Here is a 26,103-nt window from a genome sequence, read left to right as displayed (position 1 = left end):
CGGCCAGCAGGTCACTAATAATGTAGAGATGCTCATTGTGAATAAATCGCAGGGGCAGACAGCTTTATGATCATTTACTTACCCTACGGATGTTGCTGATTGGGATATCAGTGAAGACTCCTGTGGGGACAGCAGCCACTGCGGGGGATGGAGGGGTCACTGGAGGAGCTGGTGCAGCAGCAACAGGGGCCTGATAAGGAGAGGTTTATAATCACAGTCTTGCTAATTACCCGAGGTCCCTAATGCTACTAAACATTCATCTGTAAATCAGTTATTAACCCCTTAATGACAGGAGGAGCTTGTACTGCCGATTATTTATATCTACAGTGAGGAGGTTTAGACCATAATAATATAACAGTTACATGAATTACCAATGGGACAAAAAAAAGTTCTTTAGTGTCACATGTGAGGTCCTTTGTGTCACCCAGAGCGGTACGGTATCAATATGTAATACAGAAGATTTATACTTACGGGGGTGATCTTAACAGGAACAAACGACTCAACATCTTTCTTTGTAATTCTCCCGTCTGGCCCAGTGCCTGAAACCCACACAAGATAAGTCATGTAAAGCAAATACAGCCGACAAACGCCAACCATAAGCAGTGTACAGAGATAAAGAGAACAGCTGTAACTACCTATGTACTTAACCCACTGCATATAGCCCTGGGTACAAACACCATCCATAAGCAGTATACAGAGATAAAGGCAACGGCTGTAACTATGTACTTACCTCTGTATATAACCCTGGGTACAAACCATAAGCAGTATACAGAGATAAAGGTAACGGCTGTAACTATGTACTTACCTCTGTATATAACCCTGGGTACAAACACCAACCATAAGCAGTATACAGAGATAAAGGTAACGGCTGTAACTATGTACTTACCTCTGTATATAACCCTGGGTACAAACCATAAGCAGTATACAGAGATAAAGGTAACGGCTGTAACTATGTACTTACCTCTGTATATAACCCTGGGTACAAACACCAACCATAAGCAGTATACAGAGATAAAGGTAACGGCTGTAACTATGTACTTACCTCTGTATATAACCCTGGGTACAAACCATAAGCAGTATACAGAGATAAAGGTAACGGCTGTAACTATGTACTTACCTCTGTATATAACCCTGGGTACAAACCATAAGCAGTATACAGAGATAAAGGTAACTGCTGTCACTACCTATGTACTTACCTCTGTATATAACCCTGGGTATAAACCATAAGCAGTATACAGAGATAAAGGCAACGGCTGTAACTATGTACTTACCTCTGTATCTAACCCTGGGTACAAACAATAAGCAGTATACAGAGATAAAGGTAACGGCTGTCACTACCTATGTACTTGCCTCTGTATATAACCCTGGGTACAAACCATAAGCAGTATACAGAGATAAAGGTAACGGCTGTAACTATGTACTTACCTCTGTATATAACCCTGGGTACAAACCATAAGCAGTATATAGAGATAAAGGTAACGGCTGTAACTATGTACTTACCTCTGTATATAGCCCTGGGTACAAACACCAACCATAAGCAGTATACAGAGATAAAGGCAACGGCTGTAACTATGTACTTACCTCTGTATATAACCCTGGGTACTAACACCAACCATAAGCAGTATACAGAGATAAAGGTAACGGCTGTAACTATGTACTTACCTCTGTATATAACCCTGGGTACAAACAATAAGCAGTATACAGAGATAAAGGTAACGGCTGTCACTACCTATGTACTTACCTCTGTATATAACCCTGGGTACAAACACCAACCATAAGCAGTATACAGAGATAAAGGTAACGGCTGTAACTATGTACTTACCTCTGTATATAACCCTAGGTACAAACAATAAGCAGTATACAGAGATAAAAGGTAACGGCTGTCACTACCTATGTGCTTACCTCTGTATATAACCCTGGGTACAAACCATAAGCAGTATACAGAGATAAAGGTAACGGCTGTAACTATGTACTTACCTCTGTATATAACCCTAGGTACAAACAATAAGCAGTATACAGAGATAAAGGTAACTGCTGTCACTACCTATGTACTTACCTCTGTATATAACCCTGGGTATAAACCATAAGCAGTATACAGAGATAAAGGTAACGGCTGTCACTACCTATGTACTTACCTCTGTATATAACCCTGGGTACAAACCATAAGCAGTATACAGAGATAAAGCTGTCACTACTTACAGTCATGTGAAAAAAGTGCACCCCCTGCATTCTCTGGTTTTACGTATCAGGACATAACAATCATCTGGCCCTTAGCAGGTCTTTAAATGAGGTAGATACAACAACACACACGCATATTACACCGTGTCATGATTTATCCAACACAAATAAAGCCTAAAGGAGAAGCCATGTGTGAAAAACCAAGGGCACCCTTACTGCTTCCATAGGAATAAAGCGGCTAAGTAGCAGCCAGGTGCAGCTAATCAAATGCCCTTTATTAATTATTCCCCACCTCTATAAAAGACAAACATTTAGCAGTTTGCTGGTCTGGAGCATACAGGCGAGTGTTAACACAACATACAGAAGCCATTGTTCCTGCCCATCAATCTGGGAAGGGTTAAAAGGCCATTTCCAAACAATTTAAAGTCCATCATTCTACAGTGAGAGATTATTCTCAAGTGGAAAATAATCAAGACAGTTGTGCAGTCTCATTCTCTAATGACTTAATATAATTTATATACAGATACAAATCACAAAGTCCAGAATTATTCTGAAATCCAGATTTTCATTAATATTAAAAAAAAATGATATATGATTTGTGTTTTCTAAATGCAGATCCTATTCTATATGTATTTAAAACAAAAACTAACCTGATTATAGTACTGCACTTTGTATACAAAACAAAAACTACCTTTAGGCAATATTTACATATTCCGATACGGCTTATATACGTGCAACCTAAATGACATAAGATATTGTTGTTTACACACCAGCTCCAAACTGTCCCCTTTTACAGATACAAATAATCCAATGGTTTTGTACCCATATTTACAAATTGATGTTTATTTTATTTAACAGAAGAGAAACTGGTTAGCGATTTAGCTATTGATTAGTGTAGAGAATATGAGCAAACAGAACGATGGTGGTTATTGCACTTTACTGGATTGAGAACACATTTTATTTGCATCACTGACTCTGTAAATAGGTTTCAGGATTTAGCTGCAGTCACTCACCTTTCACTTGGGTGAGGTCTAGGCCTTTCTCAGATGCCAGTTTCTTGGCCAGTGGACTCACAAACACGCGCCCCTTGGATGCAGCAGCACCTGGTGAAGAAACCGCGGGAGGAGGCGTCACTTGTGGGGTGGGAGGGGCCGCAGCCGCCTAAAAACCAAACAAACAGATGAAGTACTAACGCACAGACACATGAAACATACTGAGAGTTTAATGATGTATATTAAATAAACTTCACAAAAGGTTTTCAGAATTTGTTCCCTTATGTGCAATTTAATTGTAACTGAGAATTCCAATTCCCGTGAAGTTCTGGAAGTACAAACGCCATACACTGCTTTATTCTACACAACCATTGTTTGTTCACTCATGCAGCTCATTAATAACTGCCCCTGATAAGGGAGACCTAGGTTACATCATGGAGGCACTTGTTAATTTATGGATACTAAAACTTTACACTTGTTTTCAATTGTTATTTTATTATTATTTTTTAACATCATTAGGTCTAATATTTCTTTTTCTGTTTTATGCCCCTTTAAATGTGTTTTACACTGATCTTGTTATGCAACTGTAGCTAAAACTAGAAATGCAAAGGGTATACTCAGGCGCCAGCAATACGGAGGCTAAGGTTAAAATACGAATTTATTATTATATTATTACAACTGCATGGATCCACGCTAAAATTATAAAAACAATGATCTAAAAGTCTAAAAACAATCTATCTCTATAGTGAGGAACAGACTGTTATGGAGTTACCCTATACAGTACAGTATGTCCCAGTGGGTTACCAAAGGGACAGATGAAAAACAACAATAAGTACAATTGGAAATAAAAATAAGAAGAAGATGATAAAAATGTGATTAAAAAATGATGGTTCAATGGATGATGTCCATGTGAGTTAGTGAGAAATTCTACTCTTAGTGGTGAGTGTCCGTGTAAAAAAATGTAAAAAAGAAAATCCCAATGTGAAAAAGTATAGTCAGTGAAAAAAATGATAAGTGCGGTGTCCTGGGAAATTCAAAAAAATCAAGGTCACTATTAAAAACAATGTTATAAACAATATTAAAAACAATCCTGTGAGTGTCTCAAAGTGTTTGATGAAAAAATGAAAAAATCCTATAAGTGTCCAAAAGAAATCCAATGATAATCTGTTTATTCTGTGCTGTCCAGTGTGAAAGAAGGCTCAGTGTATAAAAATAGGCTCAGTGTGTAAAAAAAATCAATACACCAAAAATAATGCTCCAAAAATTAAACAGAAAAAACCTGCAAGGAAAGAAACAAGACACAATGTGTAAAAACTTCACAATAAAATCCTCCTAATGGAATAGAGCTTACCAGGTCTACGCGTTTCGGCCTCTAATAGGCCTTTATCAAGACTATGAGAGGCCGAAACGCGTAGACCTGGTAAGCTCTATTCCATTAGGAGGATTTTATTGTGAAGTTTTTACACATTGTGTCTTGTTTCTTTCCTTGCAGGTTTTTTCTGTTGTTTAATTTTTGGAGCATTATTTTTGGTGTATTGATTTTTTTTTACACACTGAGCCTATTTTTATACACTGAGCCTTCTTTCACACTGGACAGCACAGAATAAACAGATTATCATTGGATTTCTTTTGGACACTTATAGGATTTTTTTGGACACTCATAGGATTTTTTCATTTTTTCATCAAACACTTTGAGACACTCACAGGATTGTTTTTAATATTGTTTATAACATTGTTTTTAATAGTGACCTTGATTTTTTTGAATTTCCCAGGACACCGCACTTATCATTTTTTTCACTGACTATACTTTTTCACATTGGGATTTTCTTTTTTACATTTTTTTACACGGACACTCACCACTAAGAGTAGAATTTCTCACTAACTCACTTGGACATCATCCATTGAACCATCATTTTTAATCACATTTTTATCATCTTCTTCTTATTTTTATTTCCAATTGTACTTATTGTTGTTTTTCATCTGTCCCTTTGGTAACCCACTGGGACATACTGTACTGTATAGGGTAACTCCATAACAGTCTGTTCCTCACTATAGAGATAGATTGTTTTTAGACTTTTAGATCATTGTTTTTATAATTTTAGCGTGGATCCATGCAGTTGTAATAATTGTAATAATATAATAATAAATTCGTATTTTAACCTTAGCCTCCGTATTGCTGGCGCCTGAGTATACCCTTTGCATTTCTGTTCATACTTGGTGGTAGCTAGGTACCACCGACTCGGGCACATAAGGTTTAGTTGGCGCTGGGATACATCTCCTCTTTCCACTATTTGTAGCTAAAACTAGAGAAAAGATTTGCTGCATCCACAAGAGAGTCCAAAAGTATCTTCAACTTCTAATCAAAAAGTTGTAAAAATATTCTAGGACATCTATAAGTATAAATAAAGATAGATGCAAGTTTCTTTACGGTCCCTTTGACGCCTGCTCGCTTAAGAAACTGCATCACATATATGGTGATATACTCTTGTTACGCTAGTGCCGACCTACCCCTGTAAAGACAAAAGATAAGTTGTTACAGAGAATATAAATCTGATGTTGGCTCTGGAGTTTCTCACCGGGGTTAGAGGAGGAGGGACCAGCTGTGGCTTCACCTCTGCGACACCTGCTGACGCTACATAATCTGCAAAGCTGCCGATGTCCGACTCTCTCTCCACAATAATACACAGAGGGGTCCCCAGAGGCACATCCCGTGTCCCTTCAGGAACTAGGATTTTGGCCAGATATCCTTCTTCCTGGACCTCAAAGCCTTGACAAGAGAGTAAAAGCAGAATAAGGATCACATGGGGGCAATCAACAGTCGTGGACAAAGAACAGCAAACCCAGAAATAAAGTAGTTATTATTAATGGTCATTAGCTGCAGTGGTTGTAAAAAAAAAGTGTCTAGGTGGCTTATGCCGATATTAGTAAGTGCTTATTTTTTCCCTTTAAGTTGATGTATGAATAACATTTATACACAAATTTGTATGGCATAAGGCCGGCAGCAGCTCGCCCACGTGATCCCTATATAGTCGCTGCCTGTCTCTCGCCCATGTGATCCCCATAGAGTCGCTGCCTGTCTCTCGCCCATGTGATCCCCATAGAGTCGCTGCCTGTCTCTCGCCCATGTGATCCCCATATATAGTCACTGCCTGTCTCCCACCCATGTGATCCCCTTATATAGTCACTGCCTGTCTCTCGCCCATGTGATCCCCATATATAGTCACTGCCTGTCTCCCGCCCATGTGATCCCCTTATATAGTCACTGCCTGTCTCCCACCCATGTGATCCCCATAGAGTCGCTGCCTGTCTCCCACCCATGTGATCCCCATATATAGTCACTGCCTGTCTCTCGCCCATGTGATCCCCATATATAGTCACTGCCTGTCTCTCGCCCATGTGATCCCCATATATAGTCACTGCCTGTCTCTCGCCCATGTGATCCCCATATATAGTCACTGCCTGTCTCTCGCCCATGTGATCCCCATATATAGTCACTGCCTGTCTCTCGCCCCATGTGATCCCCATATATAGTCACTGCCTGTCTCTCGCCCATGTGATCCCCATAGAGTCACTGCCTGTCTCTCGCCCATGTGATCCCCATATATAGTCACTGCCTGTCTCTCGCCCATGTGATCCCCATATATAGTCACTGCCTGTCTCTCGCCCATGTGATCCCCATATATAGTCACTGCCTGTCTCTCGCCCATGTGATCCCCATATATAGTCACTGCCTGTCTCTCGCCCATGTGATCCCCATAGAGTCACTGCCTGTCTCTCGCCCATGTGATCCCCATAGAGTCGCTGCCTGTCTCTCGCCCATGTGATCCCCATATAGTCACTGCCTGTCTCTCGCCCATGTGATCCCCATATAGTCGCTGCCTGTCTCTCGCCCATGTGATCCCCATAGAGTCGCTGCCTGTCTCTCGCCCATGTGATCCCCATATAGTCACTGCCTGTCTCTCGCCCATGTGATCCCCATATAGTCACTGCCTGTCTCTCGCCCATGTGATCCCCATATAGTCACTGCCTGTCTCCCACCCATGTGATCCCCATAGAGTCGCTGCCTGTCTCCCACCCATGTGATCCCCATATATAGTCACTGCCTGTCTCTCGCCCATGTGATCCCCATATATAGTCACTGCCTGTCTCTCGCCCATGTGATCCCCATATATAGTCACTGCCTGTCTCTCGCCCATGTGATCCCCATATATAGTCACTGCCTGTCTCTCGCCCATGTGATCCCCATATAGAGTCACTGCCTGTCTCTCGCCCATGTGATCCCCATATAGAGTCACTGCCTGTCTCTCGCCCATGTGATCCCCATAGAGTCACTGCCTGTCTCTCGCCCATGTGATCCCCATAGAGTCGCTGCCTGTCTCTCGCCCATGTGATCCCCATATAGTCACTGCCTGTCTCTCGCCCATGTGATCCCCATATAGTCACTGCCTGTCTCTCGCCCATGTGATCCCCATAGTCACTGCCTGTCTCTCGCCCATGTGATCCCCATATAGAGTCACTGCCTGTCTCTCGCCCATGTGATCCCCATAGAGTCACTGCCTGTCTCTCGCCCATGTGATCCCCATAGAGTCGCTGCCTGTCTCTCGCCCATGTGATCCCCATATAGTCACTGCCTGTCTCTCGCCCATGTGATCCCCATATAGTCACTGCCTGTCTCTCGCCCATGTGATCCCCATATAGTCACTGCCTGTCTCTCGCCCATGTGATCCCCATAGAGTCGCTGCCTGTCTCTCGCCCATGTGATCCCCATATAGTCACTGCCTGTCTCTCGCCCATGTGATCCCCATATAGTCACTGCCTGTCTCTCGCCCATGTGATCCCCATATAGTCACTGCCTGTCTCTCGCCCATGTGATCCCCATATAGTCACTGCCTGTCTCTCGCCCATGTGATCCCCATATAGTCACTGCCTGTCTCTCGCCCATGTGATCCCCATATAGTCACTGCCTGTCTCTCGCCCATGTGATCCCCATATAGTCACTGCCTGTCTCTCGCCCATGTGATCCCCATATAGTCACTGCCTGTCTCTCGCCCATGTGATCCCCATATAGTCACTGCCTGTCTCTCGCCCATGTGATCCCCATATAGTCACTGCCTGTCTCTCGCCCATGTGATCCCCATATAGTCACTGCCTGTCTCTCGCCCATGTGATCCCCATATAGTCACTGCCTGTCTCTCGCCCATGTGATCCCCATATAGTCACTGCCTGTCTCTCGCCCGTGTGATCCCCATATAGTCACTGCCTGTCTCTCGCCCGTGTGATCCCCATATAGTCACTGCCTGTCTCTCGCCCATGTGATCCCCATATAGTCACTGCCTGTCTCTCGCCCTTGTGATCCCCATATAGTCACTGCCTGTCTCTCGCCCATGTGATCCCCATATAGTCACTGCCTGTCTCTCGCCCATGTGATCCCCATATAGTCACTGCCTGTCTCTCGCCCATGTGATCCCCATATAGTCACTGCCTGTCTCTCGCCCATGTGATCCCCATATAGTCACTGCCTGTCTCTCGCCCATGTGATCCCCATATAGTCACTGCCTGTCTCTCGCCCATGTGATCCCTATATAGTCACTCTGTCTGTATCTCATCTGCCAGCAGACTGCCCAAGTGAACAAATAACCCTGCGGATATGTACAGTCACTTTGTCTGTTTCTATCTCACCAGGCAGATCACCCATTTGACCCAGTAAACCTATGGATACCTGCAGTAATTTTGTCCATTTCCATCTAAACCAGAAGATTGTACATGCGATCCAGTAACCCTAGCGATACCTATATTCAATTTGTCAGTCTCTCGGTCAGCCAGCAGATTTACCATGTGACCCAGTAACCCATCAGATACCTATATTCGCTTTGTCCGTCTATCTCTGCCAGCAGATTTACCATGTGACCCAGTAACCCACCAGATACCTATAGGCACTTTGTCCGTCTCTCTCTGCCAGCAGATTTACCATGTGACCCAGGAACCCACCAGATACCTATAGTCGCTTTGTCCGTCTCTCTCTTGCAGCAGATTTACCATGTGACCCAGTAACCCACCAGATACCTATAGTCGCTTTGTCCGTCTCTCTCTCTCTCTCTCAGCAGATTTATCATGTGACCCAGGAACCCACCAGATACCTATAGTCGCTTTGTCCGTCTCTCTCTCTATGTCAGCAGATTTACCATGTGACCCAGTAACCCACCAGATACCTATAGTCTCTTTGTCCGTCTCTCTCTCTGCAACAGATTTACCATGTGACCCAGTAACCCAGCAGATACCTATAGTCGCTTTGTCCGTCTCTCTCTCTGCCAGCAGATTTACCATGTGACCCAGTAACCCACCAGATACCTATAGTCTCTTTGTCCGTCTCTCTCTCTGCCAGCAGATTAACCATGTGACCCAGTAACCCACCAGATACCTATAGTCGCTTTGTCCGTCTCTCTGCCAGCAGATTTATCATGTGACCCAGTAACCCACCAGATACCTATAGTCGCTTTGTCCGTCTCTATCTCTGCCAGGAGATTTACCATGTGACCAAGGAACTCACCAGATACCTATAGTCGCTTTGTCCGTCTCTATCTCTGCCAGGAGATTTACCATGTGACCAAGGAACTCACCAGATACCTATAGTCGCTTTGTCCGTCTCTCTCTCTCTCTGTCAGCAGATTTACCATGTGACCCATTAACCCACCAGATACCTATAGTCGCTTTGTCCGTCTCTCTCTCTCTCTCTCTGTCAGCAGATTTACCATGTGACCAAGGAACCCAGCAGATACCTATAGTCGCTTTGTCCGTCTCTATCTCTGCCAGCAGATTAACCATGTGACCCAGTAACCCACCAGATACCTATAGTCGCTTTGTCCGTCTCTATCTCTGCCAGGAGATTTACCATGTGACCCAGTAACCCAGCAGATACCTATAGTCGCTTTGTCCGTCTCTATCTCTGCCAGCAGATTAACCATGTGACCCAGTAACCCAGCAGATACCTATAGTCGCTTTGTCCGTCTCTATCTCTGCCAGCAGATTTACCATGTGACCCAGTAACCCACCAGATACCTATAGTCTTTGTCCGTCTCTCTCTCTGCCAGCAGATTAACCATGTGACCCAGTAACCCACCAGATACCTATAGTCTTTGTCCGTCTCTCTCTCTGCCAGCAGATTAACCATGTGACCCAGTAACCCACCAGATACCTATAGTCGCTTTGTCCGTCTCTATCTCTGCCAGCAGATTTACCATGTGACCCAGTAACCCACCAGATACCTATAGTCGCTTTGTCCGTCTCTATCTCTGCCAGCAGATTTACCATGTGACCCAGTAACCCACCAGATACCTATAGTCTCTTTGTCCGTCTCTCTCTCTGCCAGCAGATTAACCATGTCACCCAGTAACCCACCAGATACCTATAGTCGCTTTGTCCGTCTCTCTGCCAGCAGATTTATCATGTGACCCAGTAACCCACCAGATACCTATAGTCGCTTTGTCCGTCTCTATCTCTGCCAGCAGATCGCCTTCACTAAGCTTTTCCCCAACTTTCTTCTCCCACTTCTGCACAGTGCCCATGGTCATAGTTGGCGAAAGAGCCGGCAGCATGATCTGTTGGTGAAGAGAACAATATAGTATTAAAGGCTCAGTAAGGGCACAATTAGTGTAGTGCTTCCCAAACTGCGTCACCGACCCTTGTGCTCCATGTCACGTTATGAAGGAATCACACAGAAGTTGCATCAGGCACAAAAAGAGAAGTGGAATGAAGCTGCCCTAGCTTGTTATAGGGCACTAGGGAGAGAGTGTGGTTTTGTAAAGGAATTATTGTATGTTAGGTGCCTTATGAGTGATTATAAGATGCCCAGCACTGGGTTAAGGCTACTGGCCGTCTGTCAGTTATTAAACAAACAATGCAAATGACTACGGCCCAGCTGGCACAAACGTTACGTCCAACTCTGTGTACAATGGTGTCTTAGTAAAAAGGAGGGAATGTCTAATGCAGACAGGCGACTCTCTTGCCAATAAGGTGTCTGAAATAAAAGGCTTTAAATCACCTCCCCATCCTACTCACCTACAGCTACACTAAACCCTCCCATTTATGACATCACCATGTTTGTGGTAACGTCAACGGCACCCCCATTTAAGGTTTGTGAGGGCCAGCTGCTAGGTCACCAATGATCTAGTGCAGGGGATCATGAAAACAGCTGATTGGCGATCCCTCTGTTCTCGTCATGCGCATGAAACCAGTTAAAGTGATAGTAAATTATTAGCTTATTGCTTAAAGAGACATGATATCCAGATTTCGAAGCACTTGAAAGTGATGCAGCATAACTGTAAAAAGCTTACATGAAATATCACCTGAACATATAAGATATTTCAACTAAACATTTCCTAAGTATTCACATCCCGTTGGATGCTAGTCCCAGGACTTACAAGGGAGCGTGCATCAGGCAAGTGCAGGCACAGTCATGTTATTTCCCTATTCAGTTTAAGGAAGTTCACAATGAAATCTCGCAAGAATTCAGTGAAATCTCATAAGATCAAAGCAATGCATGACCTCAGCACTGCTACCTGGCTGGTTTTTGTTGCAGCTGGACGGCAGCTCTAATTGCTCACACAGCACTAACGCTGTAAAAAGGGAACATATTTTACCTCATAGAGATGCTCAGGTGATATTTTCTCGTCAGCTTTTTACAGTTATGCTGCATCACATGTGAAGTATTATGTCCCTTTAAAGGGATATGAAACCCAAAAGATTTATTTTATGATTCAGATAGAGCAGCAATTTTAAACAACTTTCTGATTTACTTCTATTATCGATTTGTTTTCGTACTCTTGGTATCTTTTGTTGAAAATCAGGGGCTGCGGAACCTGTTGGCGCTCTACAAATACCTGATAATAATAATAACATAAGCTCAGGAGTGTGCACGTGTCTGGTGCACTATACGGCAGCAGTTTTGCAAGTGCAGTAGATGGTAGCACTATTTCCTGCCATTTAGTGCTCCAGACAACTACTTCGGTATCGCTTTAACATATCATGGGAATGAACCAAATTCGATCATGGAAGTCAACTAGAAACGATTTTATAAATTGTATGCGCAGTCTGAATCACTAAGACATTTGTGGGTTTCATAACCCTTTAGTAATAGTTCAGTTGTTTAAATGTTTATTGGTAATTAATATTTTTACATTTGTTTATTAGTTTTACTCTGATTCCCCTTCCTGCTTCCTTGGTGAAGTCTTTTTTTTTCTCTTCTTTCTTTTTCTGTGATTCCTCTTTCACACAATGTTAATGTCAGGACTTTGCTGAGACGCATGCGCACTATTACCCAGGGAGTCCCAATGGCACAACTATAAACAGTGAATCGGAACTCATGCTCAGAGTCACTGTTACCTAAAGGAACTGCCATATATAACATTACCGCAAGTGAGACCACCAAACCTTAAAAGGGACAGTCTAGTCAAAATTAAACTTTCATGATTCAGCAAGAGAATACAATTTTAAACAACTTTCCAATTTACTTCTATTATCTAAATTGCTCAATTCTTTAGATATCCTTTGTTGAAGAAATAACAATGCACATGTGTGAGCCAATCACACAAGGCCTCTAGGTGCAGCAACCAATCAGCAGCTACTGAGCATATCTAGATATGCTTTTCAGCAAGTGATATCAAGAGAATGAAGCAAATTAGAAAGTTGCTTAAAATGACATGCTCTTTCTAAATCACGAAAGAAAAAAAATTGGCTTTCATGTCCCTTTAATAGAAATGACTTATGGCGTTTTTATTGTATCGCCGTACACAACAGATCTACTTGCACCACTTCATGCAAACAATGAGTCTCGTGAATTTCTGTTTACATTGAAGTGACTCAGACGATCTGCACATAACTTTTGGGGACAAGTATTACCTACTAGGTAGAGGGCGAGTAGGGGACACCCACTACACCGCAGAAAAGATGAATAAAAACAGCAACTGAATAAAAGGTTGTTTTTTTTAAATAAAGTCAAAGTATCGGAAATGTACAGAGCAGTACTCATGGGAATGCCAGAGTTTCTTGTAACTACCATCACTTTAAGCTCCTTGGTGGATAAAGCCAGACCTCCGTTATCCCTAAAGCCAGACCTCAGTATACAAAAGTAATACATCTGTGTACAATGTGTCTTAAAGGAGCTCTCGGAGGAATTAGTGAAATCAGAGGCCGGCTGTACTTTACCTTCATATGAGTGGGATAGGAACTGCCAGGAGCCTGGACCAAAGGTTGCGGGGTCGGTGGTGCAGCAGCCGGAGAGGGAGGCACAGACGCAGCTGGAGCTGCAGCAGCTGAATCCAATGTGTAATTCTTAAAGGCATCAACAAGCTCTGGCCTATGAGATGCAGGAAATTCGTCAAAACGTATATACAGATATCCAAACGGAATAGACAGAGGACTAAACAACAGCATGAGGCACAGAATTGTGTACAAGAGGTCATGACTGGCTGGGACACACTAAGTATAAGGGATATGGGAGTGAAGCAGTCATTTAACGCATCAGTTCCAATCTAGCAAGTGCCCTAATGTGTTTATTAATGCTCATGTTTAATCTACAGACTAATGTACTAGAGCCTCAGTATCTGACTACAACTTGTTCTCTCCTGTAACCGCTGATGATGTTCTCTGTGCTGTAGCACTACCGTCTCTCGCTACAGCTATAAGCAAATACAGGAGCTTGCCCCTATACGGAATCTGACTGTCTATATCAACAGCTGAAACAGAAGGTCAGACCCATTTCTAGTCAAACAATGCAAGAAAGAAAATGGGAAAATTAAACTGCCTTGTCGTCATCGCATGTAATAAACAAGGAGATCCTATAATCCTGCAAGCACTGGGTAAGTGTCCTCTAGATATCACCAAACACAAGCAGTTTGCTCTGAGGATATTGGTGTAGTTATGTGCACAAGGCTGCTCCTTAGAGCTTACAGTGCATTATAGACGCAACGCCAGTCAGTATTTGTATTTATACTTTGCAGCTGTGATGGAAGATGGTGAACATGACAAACTTACTTGTCTACAGTGATGCAGATTATGGAACCGATAGCGATATCTCTCGCCCCTTCTGCCACAAGGATTTTTGCCATGTAACATTCCTCCGAACTCTCAAACCCGACTGTTGCCTTGTCCGTCTCTACCTGTGTAAGACACAGACAATGTTTAGGCACTGTGCAAACCAACTGTAGCAGAAACTTCACAATGCGGATGGTCTCACAAGTAACAGACTTACAGCTGCAAGACACCGATATGGAAAACAACCAGCATATTACAGTCAGGTTTTAGTTTAGCTTCTGAAAGTTTGGATCACCCAAAAATAATAAAGTTATGAACCAACATATTGTGTGTCTTATGTGCACATGTAAAAAAAATAAAATTAGACATGTGCACACACAGGATCTTACATCCCAACATATGTTTGGTACCACCCGACCTTACATGTGGACTTGTTTAATTTGGAACTTGGTAGATTGAGAAGAAATCTCTAGATGGTGACAGAGCCTGAGGAATTCCTATTCTGCTGTGAAACGTACATAAAGCGTCTATTCTTGTCTCTTCGGGTCCTTATAACCCTACTAGGGTTCCCGTTGTACACACAAGCTTTCCTCAATCACTTTTACCTCTATCTGTGATGGTGACGTTTACAATCAGACAGGGTTGTTCATTTTACCTCTGCAATAAGGTCCCCTTCATTAATTTTTTCACCTTCTTTCTTCTCCCACCGAGCGATGGTTCCCGTTTGCATAGTGGGGGAGAGAGCAGGCAGAGGCATCTACAGAAAATAACACTGTGATGAACAATAAGGAAAACACAAAGGGGTTGCACCTGAAGCCGCTGCTTAGCGTATTAAAAAAAAGGGATTCTACAGATCCACTGCTGCATCGCACAAGGTCACATTTCTACAACTTTATATGGAACATAAGAATGCATCCGACTCCACCTCAGTCTATAAACTTACACATAAAATGGTTGTTTTTTCCTTTTAAAAAATCTCTCTACACTTTTTTTAGAACAGAATTGTGCATTTCTAAGCTCTGTACTTTACATCTGATCCATATCTCAGTATGATAAACGATTTCTGGAAACTGCTCTAATATAACATTTTCTTTAATACTTGCGTTACATTTGTCTCAGCAGTAATCAATGCTATATGGCAGCAGTATTTGCAGTGATGTTACACCAGACACATGCACGCTCATCAGCGAACCTCTGTACGCTCTCATGGAAGGGTAAATTACAATAGAGGAGACCGAGAGAGATACAATAGATTACAGAAGTAAAGTAGGCTACATATACGATCTAAATCCCAAGAAGGGCACAGAGCAAAGTATATTACAAAACACAAGTTTACAACTATAAATCCAGAATTCCAAAACCCAACCTTTTTAATTAATAATTTAAAAATAAAACATTAGTGGTTTCCTGTCTGTAAGTCATCATATTTTCTGCCTGTGCCTTTGGTTTTTGTGTTTTAAAATGCAAATAATAGTCTATAAAGGTTACATTTCTGATTACAGTACTTTACAATCATTTTAAGGGTATTATTATACCAATGATATATAAAACTACCTTTAGCGTGCATGTATAGAAGCTTTATGGGTATTATTATACCAATGATATATAAAACTACCTTTAGCGTGCATGTATATAATAAGCTTTAAGGGTATTATTATACCAATGATATATAAAACTACCTTTAGCGTGCATGTATATAATAAGCTTTAAGGGTATTATTATACCAATGATATATAAAACTACCTTTAGCGTGCATGTATAGAAGCTTTATGGGTATTATTATACCAATGATATATAAAACTACCTTTAGCGTGCATGTATATAATAAGCTTTAAGGGTATTATTATACCAATGATATATAAAACTACCTTTAGCGTGCATGTATAGAAGCTTTATGGGTATTATTATACCAATGATATATAAAACTACCTTTAGCGTGCATGTATAGAAGCTTTATGGGTATTATTATACCAATGATATATAAAACTACCTTTAGCGTGCATGTATATAATAAGCTTTAAGGGTATTATTATACCAATGATATATAAAACTACCTTTAGCGTGCATGTATATAATAAGCTTTAAGGGTATTATTATACCAATGATATATAAAACTACCTTTAGCGTGCATGTATAGAAGCTTTATGGGTATTATTATACCAATGATATATAAAACTACCTTTAGCGTGCATGTATAGAAGCTTTATGGGTATTATTATACCAATGATATATAAAACTACCTTTAGCGTGCATGTATATAATAAGCTTTAAGGGTATTATTATACCAATGATATATAAAACTACCTTTAGCGTGCATGTATAGAAGCTTTATGGGTATTATTATACCAATGATATATAAAACTACCTTTAGCGTGCATGTATATAAGCTGTATTATAACATGCATATAATATTATAGTTTATACTTGGCTCTATCCCCTTTCCAAACTGTCCCCCATTTTACAAATGCAAATATTCCAAAATCCAAACTATCTCCAGTCTGAAGCAGTTGGAATAAAGGGTTTTCTACCTGTATTCTGCACTGGTCATTTTGCAGTGTACAAGGATATATGTAGTTGTGTTTGAGTTGGCCTTTTTTTGTTTCACTATCCACTTACAAAAAAGGTCACCCCCCCCCCCCCCCAAAAAAAAAAGAAGACTTATAGTTCCTAAATACATCTATTCCAATAAACCTCTAAGCTAGGCGCACCCTCCCGCTCTGGCACCAACAATTCCTGGCTAGCTCCTTTAATATTTCTCCAACCCTGTATCCTTTACTGTAGTTTTGGTTTTCTTTGTGCTTTACTCTTCACAGACTAATACTGAACAAGCTGATTCAGTAACATCTGGATAAAAAAACCACAGATCAGCTCATGAGATTCCGTGTCTCAAGCGGCCCAGATTTGTGCTTGTTAAACAACTGGAATTTGCATTGCGCTAAGTGATTTTAGGTTGGTATTGGCTGAATCACTGGGCAGAAGAATACAAACGAGCAGTTTTATGCCCAGCAAATGACAGGGAATTAATCACATGTGGCAGCAAAAATCAAAACCGTCAGTGAAAAAAAAAAAAAAAAAAAACCAGTAAAACTGATCTCCTGAAACTAGATGTAATAAACTATATACAGTAACTACACAGAACTCTATATCAGTTGTCTGTTTTAGTCTGTATTTGTCAATGTTCTACAGTTAAGTAAAACAATGGAACTAATATGTGTATTTGTGCTGGGGCTCAGCAGATATTACTTGTTAGTGACACATAAAGCAACAATCTATTTATATGTTATAAAGGACATTAGTTTGTGTAGGTTTTATTTATATATCCCCAGGTGTTTTTTGTCCGTGGGTGATCAGATGGCTGGTTGTCACCATGTGACCCTCTGGCGTTTTTCTTTCCGCCTCCCTCACCAAAATGATTAAGATGAACGTGAACCATGGAGGTATTTCCCAGCACTTACATTAAAGTTGTCTGTTGCCAACATCTGCTTATGTGTAGCACACAGCAAAATTGTAGCAAAATACACTGATCACACAACACAGCTCCAGGGGAATACCCAACTATGTGAGACATCCATAAGAATGGGAGAGAATACATGATCAGCATTAGACGAATGTAACAGCTGCTGATTAGTGTGCATGCACCATACATACGCGCTAACGCAGGGCATAAGTGCCAGCAGACTCTGTACTATCATCTGGGTTTAAAGAGATATTAAACACAAACACATTTAATAAGGTTAGTCCCCGCCTCCCTTGCATCATAAGTGCTGCCATGTTTAAATCTGTCTTTCACAACATTCCAGTACTGACTGGTTTGCACACTCTCCTTCACACACCTGCAGTGTAACCTAAGTTCCAAAATAGCAGCAGCATAATTAGCAGGAAGTGCATTAGTGTTTAATGTCCCTATATATATATATATATATATATATATAAATATTCAGCATGCGCAGTAACCGCAATACGACTGTGCATGCTTACACCAGCCGTCTGCGACTGTGCATGCTTACACCAGCCGTCTGCGACTGTGCATGCTTACACCAGCCGTCTGCGACTGTGCATGCTTACACCAGCCGTCTGCGACTGTGCATGCTTACACCAGCCGTCTGCGACTGTGCATGCTTACACCAGCCGTCTGCGACTGTGCATGCTTACACCAGCCGTCTGCACCTAGCATGCTTACACCAGCCGTCTGCACCTAGCATGCTTACACCAGCCCTCTGCACCTAGCATGCTTACACCAGCCCTCTGCACCTAGCATGCTTACACCAGCCCTCTGCACCTAGCATGCTTACACCAGCCCTCTGCACCTAGCATGCTTACACCAGCCCTCTGCACCTAGCATGCTTACACCAGCCCTCTGCACCTAGCATGCTTACACCAGCCCTCTGCACCTAGCATGCTTACACCAGCCCTCTGCACCTAGCATGCTTACACCAGCCCTCTGCACCTAGCATGCTTACACCAGCCCTCTGCACCTAGCATGCTTACACCAGCCCTCTGCACCTAGCATGCTTACACCAGCCCTCTGCACCTAGCATGCTTACACCAGCCCTCTGCACCTAGCATGCTTACACCAGCCCTCTGCACCTAGCATGCTTACACCAGCCCTCTGCACCTAGCATGCTTACACCAGCCCTCTGCACCTAGCATGCTTACACCAGCCCTCTGCACCTAGCATGCTTACACCAGCCCTCTGCACCTAGCATGCTTACACCAGCCCTCTGCACCTAGCATACTTACACCAGCCCTCTGCACCTAGCATACTTACACCAGCCCTCTGCACCTAGCATACTTACACCAGCCCTCTGCACCTAGCATGCTTACACCAGCCCTCTGCACCTAGCATGCTTACACCAGCCCTCTGCACCTAGCATACTTACACCAGCCCTCTGCACCTAGCATACTTACACCAGCCCTCTGCACCTAGCATACTTACACCAGCCCTCTGCACCTAGCATACTTACACCAGCCCTCTGCACCTAGCATGCTTACACCAGCCCTCTGCACCTAGCATGCTTACACCAGCCCTCTGCACCTAGCATGCTTACACCAGCCCTCTGCACCTAGCATGCTTACACCAGCCCTCTGCACCTAGCATGCTTACACCAGCCCTCTGCACCTAGCATGCTTACACCAGCCCTCTGCACCTAGCATGCTTACACCAGCCCTCTGCACCTAGCATGCTTACACCAGCCCTCTGCACCTAGCATGCTTACACCAGCCCTCTGCACCTAGCATGCTTACACCAGCCCTCTGCACCTAGCATACTTACACCAGCCCTCTGCACCTAGCATACTTACACCAGCCCTCTGCACCTAGCATACTTACACCAGCCCTCTGCACCTAGCATACTTACACCAGCCCTCTGCACCTAGCATACTTACACCAGCCCTCTGCACCTAGCATACTTACACCAGCCCTCTGCACCTAGCATACTTACACCAGCCCTCTGCACCTAGCATACTTACACCAGCCCTCTGCACCTAGCATACTTACACCAGCCCTCTGCACCTAGCATACTTACACCAGCCCTCTGCACCTAGCATACTTACACTTAAAAAAAAAAACACAAAATAAATAGCACAAGTACATTTTTTATGGGAAATTAAAGGGACAGTGAAATAAAAATTTTTTTTTACTAATATAATCAAATTTGCTTTGTTTTCTTGGTATCATTTATTGAAGAGTAAACCTAGGAGCAGCAATGTGCTACTGGGAGCTAGCTGACTACATATAATGAGCCAATGACAAGAGGCATATATGTGAAGCCACCAATCAGCAACTAGCTTCCAGTAGTGCATTGCTGCTCATGAGCATACCTACATGCTTTTCATCCAAAAGGATACCAATAGAATGAAGCAAATAATAGGAATAAACTGTAAAGTTTGTTAAAACTGCATGTTCTGTCTGAATCATTCACTGAGCTCAGTCCTGACACTTGGACGAATCAAGTCTGTATTACTTGCACACAGTGTGTGTATATATATATATATATATATATATATATATATATATATATATATATATATATATATATATATTTATATTAGAGCCAGTGTGCCCTGTACCTATGTCACCCTCTGCCCAGCACTCAGTTACCCTCATTCTGCCCGTGCCCTTCTATAACCTCTACACCCCCTATAATGACCTCACCCGTTGGATTGGCCCGCACACCCCTATTGATTATACCTTCTGGTGGGGAGGCAGACTGTACCATCGCCTTCCAGTGGGGACCACAAGTCTCCCCGCTTCCTTTAGTGTCGGCCACTTAGTTGGGGTTCCAGTCAGCGCCCGCAGTCGGCTGCCTGATCCCGAGTGGTACCTCCGGAGTCTTCCTGCTTGTCCCCGGGCTGGCACAACATTACGAACGGGGCCGCGGAGCCTCAGGCACAGGCGGAGCATGACTACGGGGGGGACACTCAGGGCCTCGGTCCTCTACTTTCTCAATGACCTCCCCGGCGATACTGTAATACCTGCAGCAGCCGCTATATCCTCTTCCCAGCACTAGAGGGCGCCCCGCACATTACAGAGCTAGCGACGCCATCTTGATACACCCGGAAACGTTCATCTGTTTCCTCTCTATAGTATTAGATACAATAATCAGCGAGCTGATAGAGGCATTTGCGTTTAATAATCTTTGTTGAGTTTTGTAGGTTTATAAAACTATTAACACGAGAACAGTTACATCAAGATATCGTATTAGGAGCACCAATATGGCGGGTGAGGGTTTGCGGTTCAAGTCCCCTGAAGGATAAAGTTGTAGCAATATGGCCGAACCGGAAATCCGGTGCCGTGCCCCCACGTGTCATCAGTAGGTAAGGTAAGGGGCGGGTGTGACGTTAAGTGACGTTAAGTGACAGCTGCTCATGGCAACAAGGTGACCAAAGACACAAACTTTATTGTAATATGCAAACACATAAATAAATACAAAAATAAGCTTATTAATAATAATATTTCCAGCATATATGTGCATGAATAATTGTATTAGAACTCAGAAGCTAAAGCAGCTGGTCTAGATGGGCTGATTTTAAAGGGACAGTGAACATCCTGTAATTACCAGACATTTCTGTTGTGTTACTATAAAATAACATATCAGACAAGTCTAAGCTTAAAGACAAGTTAACATTTTGTTTACTGCAATTGTTTTTCCATAACCAAACTCCACTCACAATTTGCCTTATTTGGAGAAGCCAATCAGAGCTTTAGTCTGCAGACAATAAGGCTTGTCACAGTCAGTATGTTGGTTGTAGGGTTGCCAAAAAATACCGTCCACGTTCATTAGCCTAAATAATTATACAGCATAAATTAGAAGCTAAAGCTACTAGAACTGATTTTAAATGACCATTGGTTTATAATTAGATTCTAACACACTATTCACGTTCCTTCCTGCAGCTTGTGTAACTCATAAATATCCAGGAAAACATGGCTGAGGTGACAACCCTAGCCACGTGATGTTGTGACAGCTTCTCAATATTGCCATCAGGGTGAAAACAATACAACCTGGGGCATCATCATTTTAGTTTAAAAAAGTCAAATCTAAAATTTGGTAGCCAAGCAGGCCATTTTCATTTGCCATATTTAAAAACAAAGTGTAGGTTTACCTATGTACTGGAACATTTTCCCATATCAAAAATGGCCACAAAGAATATTGGATTAGAGCAAAACATAGCGAATGGGATCAGTGAAGAGTGGAAACTTATGTTAAAAGTCAGTACTTAACACCTATAGAATTATATTGTAATGTTGATACAGAATTTTTGTTGATTACAAGCTTTATCATTTTGATAATCAGTTATAAGTAGGGGTGCCAATGTTTTTTTGAAGAAAATAAGGGAGACTACGGAATCTACAAATTTCACATAGGAAATTTTCATATTTTTTCATTAGTTACTAACTAAAAACACTTTATTTTACAATTTGATACAGTTTGGTACAAAATTCTTTAAAGAAATCATCTTCAGTCCAGCAGTCTTATGTAATCCATTCAACAATATCTGTGAATTCTATTTCTCATTTAAGGCACAGTGAGAGTAAAGACACCGTCAGATACATCACACATAGTAACTAAATAAGAGTACCAGAGAACAATATTACAGGTGTGAAGTGGAAATTTTTTCATGAAAAAAATAAGGGGGGAAAATGTTCTAGAAACAGATAAATAAGGGAGCAGTCTGGGAGACTGTAAAAAAGTTTGTGCAAATAAGAAAGATCCTTAGAAATAAGGGAGGGTTGGTAACTCTAGTTATAGGTTACAAATAAATGAAATGGTTGATGTGGAGATAATTCAAATTTAAAGTGGAAACTACAAATCTTAGTTAAGTTCAGTCATGTTAAACGCTGCTTTTACATTTTGAAAACAATTAGGAGTTATTATTATTGCGATGTTAAAATTCAACCTTTTCCAGTATGGTAATAACAAAATTTATGCTTACCTGATAAATTATTTTATTTCCTGGCAGGGAGGGTCCACAAATTCATTCATTACTGTTGGGAATTCAACACCTGGCCACCAGGAGAAGGCAAAGACACCTCAGCCAAAGCTATAAGTATCCCTCCCACTTCCCCTACTCCCCTAGTCATTCAGCCGAGGAAATAAGGAAAAGCAGGAGAAACACTAGGTGTAAAGAAGTGCCTGAATACAAGGAAAATAACGCCGCCTTAAAATAACTGGGCGTGTTCGTGGACTCTCCCTGCAAGGGAAAGAAAATAACTTTTCAGGTAAGTATACATTTTGTTTTCTTTTCAATGACAGGGAGAGTCCACTAATTCATTCATTACTGTTGGGAATCCAATACCCAATCTAAAGAGGACATTGAATAAACTGGGAGGGATAATAAGGCAGGCGGACCTCATTCTGAAGGCACCACCGCTTGAAACACCTCCCAAAAGAAGCCTCAGCTGAGGCAAAAAAACATTAAACTTGTAGATTTTGAAAAGGTATGAAAAAGAGGACCAGGTAGCTGCTTTACCAATCTGTTTCATAGAAGCTTTATTGTTACAAACTCAAGAGGAGGAAAGAGCCATAGTCCTCTCAGGAGGCTGCTGACCAGCTTCCTCATAAGCCAAACGAATGATACTTCACAGACCAAAAGAAAGAGAAGTCGCAGGGGCATACTGACCCTTGAGCTTCCCAGCGTACAAAACAAGGAAGAAGAATGTCTAAAAACCTTGGTTGCATGAAGATAGAATTTCAACGCATGCACAACATCCAGGTTGAGCAATAAACGCTCCTTCTGAGAGGAAGGATTAGAGCAAAAAGAAGAAACTACATTATCCTGGTTGATATTGCGGCCAGAGACCACCTAAGGAAGAAAACCTAACATGGCACGTAAAAAAAGCCTTTTCCACTTGGAAAACAAGATAAGAGAGATCACACTGCAAAGCAGATAACTCTGAAACTCGGAACCCCCCATCTGAGAGATATCTCGGAGAACACCTTGGGTGAAGGAATGGCTGATATGAGACAATTGAGAGATTCCGCCCACTGAAGGATGCAACACACTTCTCTTATCGCCAGGGAACTCCTCGTTCCCCGCTGATGATTGATATAGGCAACTGTACTTATGTTGTCTGATTGCAATCTACTAAGCCGGATAGAACGAAGTTGAGGCCATGCCATCAGAGCATTGTAAAAAGGCTCTCAACTCCAGAATATTGATTAAAAGGGAGGAATCCTCCAATGATCACATTCCCAGGGCAGACCCCTCCCCAGCTAAGAAGACTGGCGTCTGTAGTCACAATCTCACAAGAGGTCTCAAAAAGCATGTGCCTCGAGACAGGAGGTCTTATCAGAGCCAACAGAACTGAGAATCTCTCGTATGGCTGACCAGGACAATCTGTAGGGAAAGGTCGGAGAGGACGCCATTCCATTGCCTTAGCATACATAGTTGTAAAGTTCGCAGATTGAAATGAGCAAAAGGATAATATCCATGGAAGCCACTATGAGACCCACCACATCCATGCATTGGGTCACTGATGGGCATAATGTGGACTGCAGAGCGAGACAGAAAAATATAAGCTCGGATCATCTTTGATCCGTCAGAAAGATCTTCATGGATATTGAGTCGATGATCGCTCACAGAAAACACACCTTGGTGTTGGGTATCAGGGAACTCTTTAACTTGCGAACACACATTCAAGGTGCTAGTAGATGTAGTTGGTTTCAAACTGCAAACCTTCCGCTTGCTAGGCAGCTAAGCTTACCACCAGGCTACTACAGCTGGCTTCCAAAGGAATAGATGGAGCCTGAACCAAGATATCGTCCAGGTAAGCGGCAACTGCGATTCCTTGCGTCCTGACCACAGCTACAAAATCTCCCAGAACCTTTGTAAAGATTCTTGAAACCGTGGCTAAACCAAATGACAGTGCAACAAATTGGAAATGTTCATAAAAGTAAACCGTCAGATATTGACAATGATCCTTGTGGATCGGGACATGAAGGTATGCGCCCTTTAGGTCGATAGTGGTCATGAACTAGCCCGCTTGGACCAATGGAAGAAAAGATCTGATAGATTCCATCTTGAAAGACGGAACCTTGAGAGACTAGATGAGACACTTTAAGTCCAGTACCGGACAAAAAGTTCCCTCTTTCTTGGGGACCACAAATAGGTCTGAGTAAAACCTAGATCCCGATCTGAGGGGGCACTGGAACAATCACTCCCAAAGAAGAAAGGTCCTTTACGCAATTTAAAAAGACTGATTCCAAACTGAATTCGAAGAGAACCCTGTCCAGGCCACATATACTGTAAATACTAGTGATGTTGATACACCACCCTAGACATAAATATAGCTTCTATTTCTGGAAACAAGAAAACCAGAGGTGATGAAAATGCACGACAGGGACTACACTGGGGACTTCCCCCACTGTGCTCTACCTGGGATAAAACCAGAGACCTTAGGTTCAGAGGTTGGCTTCCCGAAGAGCCACCTAAGAAAGGTACATAAGCAATAAAAAAGTAACTACCTTAAAACATAGCAACGGCTATCACACCATACAATCTATTTATATAGGTTGTGTGCTGGGAGCTTATCGCCCATCTTCACCCAGGATTATATATTTAAAAAGAAAAAACAATGTATAATCCTAGAGACATAGGGGCATATTTATCAAGCTCCGTATGGAGCTTGATGCCCTGTGTTCTAAAGACCGCTGCTCCATAACCTGTCTGCCTGCTCTGAGGCGGCGAAAAGACTGCCGGAAATCAACCCGATGCAATACGATCAGGTTGATTGACACCCCCTGCTAGCGGCCGATTGGCCTCGAATCTGCAGGGGGTGGTATTGCACCAGCAGTTCACAAGAACTGTTTGTGCAAGGATAAATGCTGAGAGCGTATGCTGTCGGCATTTATTGATGTGCTGCGAACATGATCTGCTATATCGGATCATGTCCGCTCGTATCATGATAAATAGGCCCCATAGACACCCCTCAGATATATTTAAAGAAGGGGTAAACACTGCAAAAGGCTTAGCAATCAGCCAATCAGGTTCTGAGTGTAAATGCTGAACAGAAATTCAGTGCTGGATTAGAATCTGAGTCCAATTCCTAGGCCAAGAGAAAGGGAAGAAGAAGAGGCGCGGGGATAGATATTACTTGTGGCAACAAGTGTCTTCTTATATGCTCCTAAGGGGGATGGATATTAAATGTGGCAACAGAGGCCTACTTAGCTGTTCCTAATCACAAATAACATTCAATAATATTAGCACCTAAATATTGAAATAGAGGAAAATATGTTAAACAATTTAATATGCACAAGATGCACAATAAAAATGCACAATGCGGTTTACTTCTCACAAAAATAAAAACATAAAATAGATAAAACTAAGTGTTGCAACACTAATAATAATTCCTAAATAGACATAAAAAGTATCAATATATTTCACAAAAGCTCCTAACATTAATGTGC

General features: G+C 42.2%; 1 protein-coding gene across 1 annotated transcript in view; it reads right to left on the bottom strand.

Annotated features, from left to right (window-relative positions):
* DLAT (dihydrolipoamide S-acetyltransferase) overlaps nt 1–20,690 on the bottom strand; it is a 31,618-nt gene extending 10,928 nt beyond the window's left edge. The window contains exons 1-9 of the mRNA XM_053690111.1: nt 20,388–20,690; nt 14,854–14,955; nt 14,199–14,323; nt 13,371–13,521; nt 10,639–10,765; nt 5,747–5,937; nt 3,192–3,339; nt 472–539; nt 83–190 (exon numbers count right to left, since the gene is read on the bottom strand). Of these exons, the coding sequence (XP_053546086.1) occupies nt 83–190; nt 472–539; nt 3,192–3,339; nt 5,747–5,937; nt 10,639–10,765; nt 13,371–13,521; nt 14,199–14,323; nt 14,854–14,955; nt 20,388–20,600 (1,233 nt within the window). The 5' untranslated portion in view covers nt 20,601–20,690. The remainder of the gene's footprint in view (nt 1–82; nt 191–471; nt 540–3,191; nt 3,340–5,746; nt 5,938–10,638; nt 10,766–13,370; nt 13,522–14,198; nt 14,324–14,853; nt 14,956–20,387) is intronic.
* Between the last annotated feature and the right edge of the window lie 5,413 nt (nt 20,691–26,103).

This window comes from Bombina bombina, chromosome 8, assembly GCF_027579735.1.
Source record: "Bombina bombina isolate aBomBom1 chromosome 8, aBomBom1.pri, whole genome shotgun sequence".
NCBI lineage: Eukaryota > Metazoa > Chordata > Amphibia > Anura > Bombinatoridae > Bombina > Bombina bombina.
Note: the sequence above shows the minus strand (reverse complement) of the source record. Positions and strands in the feature narration are given on the sequence as shown.